At 34.2% G+C, this 12,850-nt stretch overlaps 1 protein-coding gene across 5 annotated transcripts in view; it reads left to right on the top strand.

Moving 5' to 3' along the window:
- RTN4 (reticulon 4) overlaps positions 1 to 12,850 on the top strand; it is a 67,206-nt gene that overhangs the window by 27,886 nt on the left and 26,470 nt on the right. Inside the window, exon 1 of one of the 5 annotated variants that reach the window (XM_032652288.1) lies at positions 6,168 to 6,448. The exons of the other annotated variants lie outside the window; for them this stretch is intronic. Coding sequence (XP_032508179.1) covers positions 6,415 to 6,448 — 34 coding nt within the window. The 5' untranslated portion in view covers positions 6,168 to 6,414. Of the gene's footprint in view, positions 1 to 6,167; positions 6,449 to 12,850 lie in introns of those variants that run through there. 5 annotated transcript variants of the gene reach the window in all.

Raw genomic sequence — 12,850 nt, 5'->3', positions numbered from 1 at the left:
TGCCAAAATTTCCATGTCTTTATTTTTCTGCTGTGTGATTATTTAATGTTTAGTGTTCCTTGGTATTGGATATATTATAATTTAATCAGTTCTCTAGGATCCTTAGATTGTCTCCAGTTTTTTAAATTTATAAATAATGCTATTATTAACCTCTTTATGTTTAAATATGTTGTACATATCTCCAAATTACTCTTTTCCATAAATTACTAGAAATAAAACCCTAGGAAATGGGTATGTACATTTTTAAGCGTTTTGACAAAAATTGGCTGTCAGAAAACTTGTACTAATTTTTAAAAATTTTTTATTGGAATATAGTTGCTTTACAACGTTGTGTTAGTTTCTGCTGTACAGCAAAGTGAATCACCTATACGTATACATATATCCCCTCTTTTTTTGGATTTCCTTCCCATTTAGGTCACCACAAAGCACTGAGTAGAGTTCCCTGTGCTATACAGTAGGTTCTCATTAGTTATCTATTTTTTACATAGTAGTGTATATATTGTCAATCCCGATCTCCCAATTAATCCCACCCACCCCCTTCCCCCTTAGTATCCTTACGTTTGTTCTCTATGTCTGTGTCTCTGTTTCTGCTTTGCAAATAAGTTCATCTGTATCATTTTTCTAGATTCCACATAAAAGCTAATAATGTTTGTTTTTCTCTTTCTGACTTCACTTTGTATGACAGTCTCTAGGTCCATCCATGTCTGTACAAATGGCACAATTTTGTTCCTTTTATGGCTGAGTAATATTCCATTGTATATATGTACCACATCTTTCTTTATCCATTCCTCTGTTGATGGACATTTAGGTTGCTTCCATGTCCTGGCTATTGTAAATAGTGTTGCAATGAACATTTGGGTGCATGTATCTTTTCGAACTAGTTTTCTCCGTTATATGCCCAGGAGTGAGATTGCTGGATCATATGACAGTTCTATATTTAGTTTTTTAAGGAACCTCCATATTGTTCTCAGTGGTGGCTGTATCAATTTACATTCCCCCCAACAGTGTAGGAGGGTGCCCTTTTCTCCACACCCTCTCCAACATTTGTTTATAGACTTTTTGATGATGGCTATTCTGACTGGTGTGAGGTAATACCTCATTGTAGTTTTGATTTGCATTTCTCTAATAATGACATTGAGCATCTTTTCATGTGCTTTTTGGCAATCTGTATATCTTCTTTGGAGAAATATCTATTTAGATCTGCCCACTTTTTGATTGGGTTTTTTTTTTTGATATTGAGCTGCATGATCTCTTTGTATATTTTGCAGATTAATCCTTTGTCACAACTTGTACTAATTTTTACCCTTCTAATGGAATAAGACAACAACCCATTTCTCTATTGATCACCAACAATTAGTATTATTTATTAATATTGTTTTTTTAATCAGAAAATTTTGATAGCTAAGGACTTATACATTATACAAAATTCAAAAAGTACTATTACAATAAGTCTTCTTCCTGTCTTAACTAAGCTGCCTAGTGCTCCTTCCTAGAGTCATTTACTAGACTTCTCATGTATCCTTCCAGACATTGTATACCTGTCTTTTTTTTTTAAAAAAAAAGAAACCTTTACCAGTTTGATAGGTTAAAGTAGTTATCTTGCTGTTTCGATCTTCGATTATTAGTGAAGGTGAGCATGTTCCACATATTTATTGGCTATTTGTATTTCTTTTGTGAATTGCCTGTTCATACCCTTTGCCCATTTTAAAATTTAGAATCGCCTCTTTCTGATTTTAATGAGAGTTCTTTATATAGAGTGGATGCAAATCCTTGTCATGTTACAGTTTTCCCTTAGTTTTCTAAATAATTTTTATTTTACTTTACATTTTGGTGGATATTTTCAGTTTTCACCTGGGAAAATTTATAACTTAATTTATTTACTAATTTATAGTTTCATTTTTATGTTTAATTCTGATCTGTTCAAAATTGATTTTGAATTCTGGTCAGAGATCATTTTATCCCACATGCCTTTCTGGTGTTGGAGTTGTTTTCCTATCCCCATCACACTCTGATAGTCCCCTAGTACCAGGCAACAATCCTAAGGAAGAGCCAGAAAATTGAGAACAATTTTAGCCAGGTTGCATGCTTTGGGTTGGACAGTCAACAGTACTATGGGTGTTGGTGCCATCTAGTGTTGTAGATAGAAAACGATGTCCGTGGAATGCTCTGCAATTGACCATATGGAAATTCAGTTGGGCCGAGAAATTTAGTGAGTTGTGGATATTTGCTTCACAGTAACAAATGACTTTGAAAATGACTTTATAAAAGGATTTTGAATTTTGACACATTGTACTGAATCAAACAAATGCTTGAATCATGCTATGATAAACATTATGAAATGACCTTAAAGATTCCCCCAAACATGTACTTCAGTGAAAACTTAAAAGTTTTAAAAGATCTGTTCAAAACCCAATGACTATTAAATTTTTAAATTCCAGGTTTAAAAATGCTTTGGATCTTTTGGATTATCTGTGTATTTATTTTAGATTATAATATAAGAAATCAACATTTATTTAGTTCTCATTGAATAGTATCACTTTCAGTTTCTTTCTGTATAATTTTTAGTATGTATTTTTATCAGCTTATATGGAATTGTTTATAGACCTTAAAATGCTCATTATATTTTGGTTATTTTTTAACTTGTCATTCATTTTCTAGACTAAAGTCTTTGTTCATGTCTTAAGGTTCAATTCAGTAGTTAGTGCTGAAGTGCTGTAATTTAGTCCATAGAGGGCATTACGTTACAGCATATGGTATTAAAAAGCATTATTTAATATCTTTCAGTAATGGGACATATGTTTAGTTTTATACTTTTGTATAGTTCAGAATAATTAAATTTTGAAGTAAGTTTAAAACTACTGTGTAGCTGTAATTTTTTTTTTTATTAAAAAGTCCTGTTGTCTGTTGCTGGAAAGTAGAAATAATTTTTTTAGCGATCAAGAATTGTATACAAGCAACCCCCAGTTTAGAGAGTAGCACTTTCAATCCAAATGACCACCTCTTTCTCACCTTATTTGCCTTCATTTCTAAACATTGTAAAGCAAAGCAAAACAAAAACTTGAGTTTTTCTGGGGTTCAGCATTAGAGGAAGGAAAGAAATGGAAAAAGGAATATCTTGGGAGAGCTGGCCTGGGAGGTCTTAGAGTTTACATATTGTTGCCTATTCCAAAATACAGTCCTCTACTGTTTGAAATCCTGCCACTTATGTACAAGACACACACACACACACACACACACACACACACACACGTTTATGAGAGTGTTATAGAGAAAGGAGTTTTTTATTCTTTAGTAGGACTTATTTTAATCATATAATTTTCCTTTTAATGAGGTAAGTGCACGAAGAAAATGAGAGTTTTGATCTGAGATATGAAGAGAAGAGAAATGTAGAGAGTGTAGGTAATTTTAGAGCATGGGTACTGTTTGGAAAGGAGTTAGAGGTGTGTTTGGGGTGGTTTTGGTCATTGGTTTTTGTCATGCTTTGGGGAGGTACTGGGTTTATGGACATTGAGGAATGAGAAGTTGCCGATCATGAACTCAGAACAGGCGATTTCAAAAGTTCAGTATAAGGCTGATTTTGAGTTTAGGAAGAGAAGAATTCCCCCCTTCCCTACCCCCATGCACAATATGCAGTAGGACTTAGAATTCAGACAGCACTTTTATTTGCTTGTATTATAAATAAAGGAATCTTCTGTGCTCCTCTCCTTTGGAAGCCTTTACTTTTAAGGGAAAATAAGTTCCTATCCCAAATAATCAATGTGGTATATATATCTGCTCTATTTGAAAATTGTCCTTGAAATAATTTTTCATTTTTAAACAAAATGTTAAATATTTGGAGGAAAACAAATAAGTTTTTAACAGATTTATGTTCTCTATTTGCCTGTTATCTTGGGATTTAATATGGAATAGGACCTGTAATCTACCCATATAAAATTTTTTCTCAGCTGGAGGAGAATAGAACTACAGTAACAAAGCACAGTAATGTGTGTGTGTGTGGGGGGGGGGGGGTGTGGGTGTGTGGGTGTGTGGGTGTGTGTGGGTGTGTGTGTGTGTGTGGTGGGGCGCTTCTTTTTAAAGAGGGTATTGGGTTATTGCCTAGAATTGAATGGCTTAATATATGCACTTTCTTAGATATGATTTACAGGCTTTATTTCCTTGTGGTTTAATGGTTAAAAATTTTAGCATAATAATAGTAAATAGCTAGCTCTTACATAGGGCCACTTTTTATCAGGCACTGTCCTAAGGCCTTTTGCATACACAAACTCATTTGATCCTCTCATCACAATAAGCCTCGCCCAGTGGCTTTACATTTTTAACAGATTGGTCTCATCAGATTTTCAAATTTAAGCACTTTTTCCTTAGGTTACCAAACTTAAAACAACTCTAGTTTTAAAACTTTCTAAGAAAGAAATGGGCAAAATGTAAATTGATTTATCTTAGTTAGTTTTCTCTGTAAACTTAATAGCCTAAATTGCAAAGATCATAAAAGCTAAAGAATTAGATATTACTATGTAAGGTCTAATTTCAGGGCTCCTATTTTGACCTCTTAATCTGCCAGGGGAGCTATTAAGTATGTTTAACATTTAGATGAATGGGTGTTATTATATGTTCTTGCTCTCTCAGATGATTTTTAAAAATTGTTACACCAAGTCAAGTACTGGAAGATGTGAATAAAATGAATGGTAAATACCCTTTTTCTCAAGAAATCTTTTTTCCCCCCTACTATTAGTGTAGTAATCTCTGACTTCAAAACTGTTTGGGCGATGTTTTTGAGTGCGTTATTCTAATGCTAAAGTATTTATTGGCCTTCAGTCTTAAGGGATTCATTATTAGAAAATACTATTTTGAAAATATTATGTAGTTAATGAATAGTTTGGGATTTCTAACTATTGGCATGAAGAGGCCAGAGATTTTCAGCTATGATATGACTTGGTGACAAGTGTTCTCAAATATCACATTATACAAGGGTTCAGTGAATAAAGTTTAAAGTTAAATATTAACTTCTGAGCTGAGAATACTAGACTCTCTTTAAAAATTGCTTTGCTTTATTTATGTTTGGAGTTAGAGAGGCAGGGAGGAAAAGAACTGAGTTCTTGATATTCAGGCCACTTCTGATTTGAAGAATTTTGCAGGGTTTTGCAGCCCACACAGTTTTACAGCAAGTTCCAAAAAATATCATACCTATTTCAATGTAGCTATATAGTCTTCTGAAGTATGTAGTTTCGTACATAGGCTCCATATCTTATAATGCTTCAGCATATCTCACATTTAAAAATATTTTCGCTGATTTGTCATTATATGTTGCCTTTTCTGCTAAGTCAAATGATAATATCAGTTAAAACAGTTGTGAGACGTTAGTAAAGACGTAATATTCTGCACTGGAACGAATGCCAATTTTATAAAGTTGAACAAAAATTTCAGAAATTTCTTATATAGATTTGTTTTTGTTTTATCAGTAAAATTTTAGTTTGGTCTTATGTCACTTTCCCAAAGCAAATGTGGTATAATTAGCACCTGAATATTTCTCCTCAAGCAAAGAGTCTATTAATAGTACCTGCAGTGGTGTCTAATAGATATTTATTGAAAGATTGATTTGGAGCAGGTGGTAATTAAGAATAAGTATATATTTGCAAGTCTCTGGATTTCTGTAGTTGCAAAAGAAGGAAAAGATAGCATTACCTGAGAAATATGAGATTGCTGAAATTAAGTAAAAACTTTTTTCTATTTAAGTAACATATTCAGTAAACATTAATAATTTGACTTTGTGATTCTCCTGTCACACCCTCATAAGGGTGCAAAATGCTGATAATTTAAGAGAAAGTAAGAAGAGACTCGCATTTCCCAGGCTTGAAATTTAAGCTGTTACCCTTCTTTGGGTCAGTCCATTTTTATCTTATCAGGTAACCATTGATTTTAAAGTTTTAAAGGAAGCTGGAAACCAGCAGCATAATTTCCCTATCTGTCAAAATATAAATAAATAAAAATAAAACAAAATAAGGTTATAAAAAACTGTACATGGCTTTAAGTGCATTTCAAATATATTCAGTGGTTTACTCTGCCAGAATAACAACCCTCTTTTCTTTCTTTTCTTTTGGTGGCCTTCCCCTCCCCCTGCAAAAGTAGCTCCATTTGGTGTGAGCAACAAGCAAAAGACTAGAACAATAAACAGATAGAGGAAGGCGGTAGTGCCTGAGTATTAGTAGCCTAGTTACAGATTGCACTGCGTCAGACTGTTCCACACCCAGAAGGCGTCAGGTGACTTCAGTCCTGCTGCAGTTGTGCAGCAGAGGAGACTGCAGATACGGTTGAGGAAACGGATATTTCATGTCTCAGGGGGTAGATTTTTGCAGTTACAGCTTTTCTGTTGGTATGCATAATTGATAATTGCATCTGTAGGGCAGATCGTGACAAGAGATGGACGGTCAGAAGAAAACTTGGAAGGACAAGGGTATATCTGCTTTTTAATCTTTTATTCATTTTTTAATGTGACCAGCAATATATATTTCTATGAATAAGCTTTGCAATTTAGATATATTTTGGATTGAAAATGAAGCCTATGAAGGATTTAAGTGTAAAGGATTAAAACAGCTATTTCAAATGTGTTTTTGCAGTTCGTTATGTATGAGAAAATGTCACGCTCTTCTGCTTCACTGGCATTTGATTTAGTCTTTGCAGTCCTATCGTTGATTAGGTTCTATTCTTTAATCTTGCAGGTTGTGAACAATATAGTTTTAACATAATTTCATTTGGTCACTTTGGTGTGATAAATCTACATAGCCATGTTTGTATTCCATAATGACATATTTTCTGTGACTAAGTTTTTTTTGTTTTTTAAATCTGACTTGGTGTAGTTGAAATTCTATCCAAAGGTTTGTAGATAGCAAGATCCTGTGTTTGCAGTAAGCCTGTTTTCTTCTTTGGAAATATTATTGAACCTTTAAAGTTATTACCAGTCACCTTTTAATTAGATTATAATTTTGTATATCTTAAAATGGTTAAAATGTATACACAGTAGTTTTAAATGTGTGTCCATATTTAAGTCACTAACCTTTGTCCTTGTAATAACCAATCAGTGATCTTGATCCCCTTTCCTCCCCCTTGAAAGCCCAGATCCTTTCAAGTCTCAGTGGATTGGGGTTGTGTAAGAATTTAAGCTTGTAAGTGTAATGAATATTTTTAAAGTATTTTATTATGTAGATGGTTAAATGTGCCATTTTAAGAAAAAGGGAAGGTGGGTGGGCTGTGTATCTGACCTTATAATAAATTGTCTTAGAAATTATTAGAGCTATTTTTTTTAACATCTTTATTGGAGTATAATTGCTTTACAATGGTGTGTTAGTTTCTGCTTTATAACAAAGTGAATCAGTTATACATATGTTCCCATATTAGAGCTATTTTTAAGTAGTCCACTTAGACATTCCACACAAGCAATTTGTTTTTCTGGCCACAGTCAAGTTTTATAATTAAAAAAAAAATTTCTACAGCAGAATTATTAGCAGGATTGGTGATAATGTTTCTAAAAGCAATATGTGGAGCTAATTACAGGAACCTTTACAACATCCTTTTAAAAATTGGTTCAATGAAGTATTGTGGGGAAAAGGTGAGCTTAAGATTGAGTTCATATTGAGACATTGGAAAGATCTTACAGTTAACACTTAACAGAAAATAATATAGCTTTGGAGTTTTACCTGTATGGTTTCTTTACATGTGAATTTAATGAACAGAGGGATTTTTATTTCTTCATCCTTCTGACCATTAGCATTACAAAGGGAAAGTAAATTGCTATATTAGTTTTTGATAAGTAAAACTGATAGTAGTGATAACAATACAATAAATCCAGACTTTAAAAATAGGTGAAAAATCACATCAGGGCCTACTCAGCAACTATTAAGGCTCTGTATTAATAATTTGAGTCTTAGACCATTTAATAGCATCTTAAGTTCTTTATTTGCTAAACTAATTTAGGAATATTTTGAGATTGGAGAAATTAAGTTCCAGTATAGTCCATATTATTATACCAGACGTTTATTTTGATTATTTTTAGGTACTAAGTATAAAATCAAATTTACTCTTGAATGTCTGTCTCTGGGGAGCCTCATTTTGTATGTAAGTGGAATGGCCTGATATTTTTTTAGTGTTTGGCTTTTTTGCTTGGGAAGACTAACTTTACCTATTGTTCTGGTTCATTGCTTAAGTTATATTTTAGTATTTATCAGCAGCTAATTTTAACGTTGCAGATTAGAGGTTATGACTTAAATGGAAATCCGTGAGAAGCTGAAACTGCCAGGGAGTGAGTTTTTCCTCATTTTATGAAAAGTGTGGCGATAGAGGAAAGAATCTAAGCTTTCTAGGTATATTAAAAAACAAACTTAAGCCCATGTATTATTCTACTCTTTTGCCACCCTTGTTCCTTCCTTAAGTCCCATGGTTGAAACACATCCAGTTGGTACATCTGATTATGGTAACGTGTAAGGGTATAAAGAAGTGAGAGATACTCTGATTTCCGTGTTTTAAAAAGTTTTTTTTTAGCTTATTAACTAGTATTTAAGACATTTATCTTGCAGGCTAAGACCAAAATTAATAACTTATATTTTATACATTTTTCATCTTGGATTTTCTATTGTTCTTAGCGGGATACTTACAACAAATGAAATCTATGAAGTACTTGATTATTGGGGTTAAAATGGAAAGCATTGATTAAGACAGTCAAAAGATTTTCAAGAGCTTAAAATAGAAGGAATTGGGTAGGTTTGGGGGTTTGGGTGGGGTGGGAGAATGATTTAACCACTAAACAAGGTGTAATTTAGACAGTGAATAGAGCTTTCTGGGTAGAACAGAATATTTATAGGATAGTAGTTGAAAGATAAGATTGGTATAAGTAAAGAATGTAGAAGACTTGTAAGATCTAGGTCAGGTTTCCTCAAACTTCCCTGAAGAGGAGAATTACCTAGTGCTTCTTTATTTTTATATGATTCCTGTGACCCTATTCAGATCTACCACATGAAAATTTATAGGGGAAAGGCATGTCGATACATTAAGCACCTTGACAAAGGGTTGTGTTAATATTAGGCAAATGTAGGAAACACCAACCTAGTTTTTAAAGTTTCTGTTCTCGTATGTTTTGATTTTGGCCAGAGTGAGAATCTTACCGTTTTTGGTCTTCAGTTTCCTCTTCTGCATGATTTCTAGTGTTCCAATTTTGATGTTCTCTGGTTTTATGAAAAGATACCCTGGGTCAGATTGCAGAAGACATTGACTTTTGGATTTTATCATAAAGGAAATAAAGAGCCTTTGGAAGTTTTAAAGTAGGGAGTGGTAAAATGACAGCAGGTTTGAAAGACTGTTTTGGAGTGCTATATAAGATAAATTGGAGAAGAACTTAGAAGCAGAACAGGATGACTGTATTTGTGCCTAGATGTGCCTGAACTTGGCCTGAAGTAGGAATGAAAAGGAGGTGGCAGGTTTGAGAAACTTAGAAAGGAATACTTGATATTTGACATAGATTCGTGGGACTAGGGTGAGGGAGGGACTCAAAGGACAACATGAAATTTCAGTCAGAGTGCAACCTTGGCCATGCTAGTGCTTTAGTGTCAGTAGAAATAGACTAAAGTAGGTAGAAATGATGCAGAGTTCTGTTTTGGAAACTTCAAATTTGAAGCTCAGAGAAATGACAGGCTTAATGATGAATGCAGAATTGGGAATTGAATGCAAAGTGAGACAGATGAATACTGTGAGGAAATTTGCATAGAAAGAACAGAAGAGGCTTCCCTGGTGGCGCAGTGGTTGAGAGTCCGCCTGCTGATGCAGGGGACACGGGTTCGTGCCCCGGTGCGGGAAGATCCCACATGCCGCGGAGCGGCTGGGCCTGTGAGCCATGGCCGCTGAGCCTGCGCGTCCGGAGGCTGTGCTCCTCAACGGGAGAAGCCACAACAGCGAGAGGCCCGCGTAAAGCAAAAAAAAAAAAAAAGAAAAAAAAAAAGAACAGAAGATTAAGGAAGGAGAGCCTAAAACCTATATTGTGGGGACATGGAGCACAAGAAGTTATAGTCGGAGCAGTAAAAGCAGCAGGTTAGGGCTGGTTTCCTGATATTAGGGAGGGAGAGATTTTTCAAGAGGGAATGGATGGTTAAATACTAGAGAGAAGCCATTTAATGTGAAGATTGAGAAATGATTGTGGACCCTGTTGAATTTTAGGAATATGTACGACACTACCCATTATTAGTAGTGTTTTTGGGACTTGGCAGTTAACATACTGTAGGTGACCTTTGAGAGGAGTTTGTGTAGGATGGGGACAGAAATGTTTCTAGCATTAAAATTCAGTTTGATTATACGGCAAGACAGAAACTGACTTTGGACCATTTCTGGATCATACTTCTTGCAGAGGTTCTTGTAGGGCTCCCTTATCTTTACTTTTGCTAAGTCACTTTCAATTTCTTTCAAAGCTTAAGGTTACTGAGTATATGGGTAAAGGTGTACGCTCATACTGACATTCAGGTAGAGAGGAGAAAGGGGTCTTGGCTGCTTGAAATAAATGTCCCTGGGAATCCCCCCCCCCAAAAAAAAATCCTGAGAAGGGAACTTGGGTGTTAATCAATTGCGAGACCTATTGATCGGAGGAAGCCTCCTGCTTTTCAGTTCTAAACGTAGTTGAAACCCAGCGTTTAATCATTTCATTAGATATTTCTTCTGGATCTTGGTTTAGTAGTGCAACACTGTGTGTGTGTATATATGTGTGTATGTTGTAGAAAATTTAGAAGGTCTGTGGAAGAATAAAACCATCACTTCACAGAGTGGTTTTGGTGTGTATTTCTAACGGTGTGTGTATGTGTTGGGGTTACGTATGGTACATTTTGTTCCATAATCATTTTTCTCACACTAAATGGGGAAATACCTTTCATTTAGAAATATTCTACATTGTTTTAATGGGTGTAGTATTCTAAGTATGTACTGTTAATCCCTTATAGTTAAATATTCAAGTTATTCCTACATTTTTTGCAAACATGAAGAATGCTAAAATGAATATAATTGAATATAAATTATTGCTCTTATAATTATTTCCAAATTGCTGGGTTATATAGTATTTAGGCTTTTGGTTCATGTTGCAGAACTTCCCTTCAGAAAGATACAAATTATTTTGAGTAATGTATAGGAGTGTCTGTCCTGAAACCTTGGCCAAGATTAAGTACTACATATGCATTTCTGATGGTTTTAACTCTTTCTAAGATAGCTGTTTTGTCAGTTTTAAGTAAATTACTTAATGAGAACCAGATTTAAATTGAAAAAGAGTAAATTGGTAATTTTTTCCTCCTATATATGGTTTAAAGTCTTGCATGGATAAGTAGTGAGAGCAATGGAAATATCTTCTCAGTTTTGTTTATTTACCCAAATCCGGGTACTCTTAATTCCTTGTCAGAACTTCTAACTGGTTTTTCCACTAAATCCTATATGTTAAGCCAAATTAATCTTCCTAAAGTATGGCTCTAATCATAGCACTTAAGGGGTTTTCCTTTACTTTTCAAATTAAGTTCATACTATCTTGGACTTTTAAGAGGCATTCCATGGTCTAATCCTAGCCTTTATAATCCCATCTCCCATTACTCTGTCTCCAGCCACATTGAAGGACTTGTTTCCTAAACATGCCTGTTCTTTGCATTTGCTTGTGTTTTTCTCTCTGTCTAAAATCCCCCTTCCCATTTCATTTTGCCCAAGTCTTGTCAGAAGCCCAATCCTTCCTGAAGTATTCACCTTCCAGGTGGAGGGAATCCAGTATTCCTCAGAACTCCTATCTCTTGGTTTTCATTTTGTGCCTTCTGTTACAGTTATATATCTATATATATTACAGTTATATATAACTAATATATATGTATATAATACATGTAATATATATATATGTAATTAAAAATATATTATATATATATAAATAAATATTGGCTTTTTTTCCTAGTCTGTAAATTCCTTGAAGGCAGCAAAAGAAACAGTGGTGGCCTTATCACTGGGTCTCCTCATTGACTCCGCACAGCTTTTCAACAAAGTGACAGGATGAGAACTTTGATGTTCAGCCAGGTTTACTCCTGGCCTGAGCCTTATACATCCATTCTTGGGAATTTTTTAAAATGGTTTTTCAAATGGGAGAAATAAAAGGGATCCCCTACCTTACCCCTTTTTTAAAGGAGCAATTAATTAACTTAAGCAACATCCGTAAATCCCGGATTTTTAGATCATACCCACAAGCAAGACATCTTAATAGTCACTTATTCTTGTTTTATGGGTAAGGAACCAAGAAAACTAAAGAGATTAAATTATTTGTTCAGGACTAGACAGCTAGTGGCATAGGGTCATTATCATGGATAATGCTCATTTATGTTACTGGATGTGTATTTATGTGTATGTAATGTATATGTTTAAATTTGCCTCATTGCTTTCAAACTTCTTAATCCAATCACCTTTTAGGCATTTATGTAAGGTATTGCTAGACGCTAAAATACTGTTTGTCTCTCCTCAATACCACGATCTTATATTTATTCTAGGTAGCTCAAAGCAATTTAAGATTAAAAAATTATTAAATGTTAATGATACTTCTGCAAGTCTATTGTTAAGAGTTGGCAATTGAGACAGATTTAGGAATTACTACTCTCAGATTACAGATTTGCCAAAATTCTGATTTTCCATAAGAATAGCTGTTGCTAGTGTATAGTTGTTGTATATACTCATTTGTGTATTTTTTCCACTTAAATAATCTAAAATTAAAATAGATTATCCTGGTCAGTGATGTGAATACTTTACCTTATTTCATTATCTGTATTATTAGCTATTTATTCATTGAGCATTTATACTGAGTGTGTGCCATAGG

The sequence above is a fragment of the Phocoena sinus genome, chromosome 13 (assembly GCF_008692025.1).
Source record: "Phocoena sinus isolate mPhoSin1 chromosome 13, mPhoSin1.pri, whole genome shotgun sequence".
NCBI lineage: Eukaryota > Metazoa > Chordata > Mammalia > Artiodactyla > Phocoenidae > Phocoena > Phocoena sinus.
The sequence above is the reverse complement of the archived record's forward strand: the minus strand, read 5'-3'. Positions and strand labels throughout refer to the sequence as shown.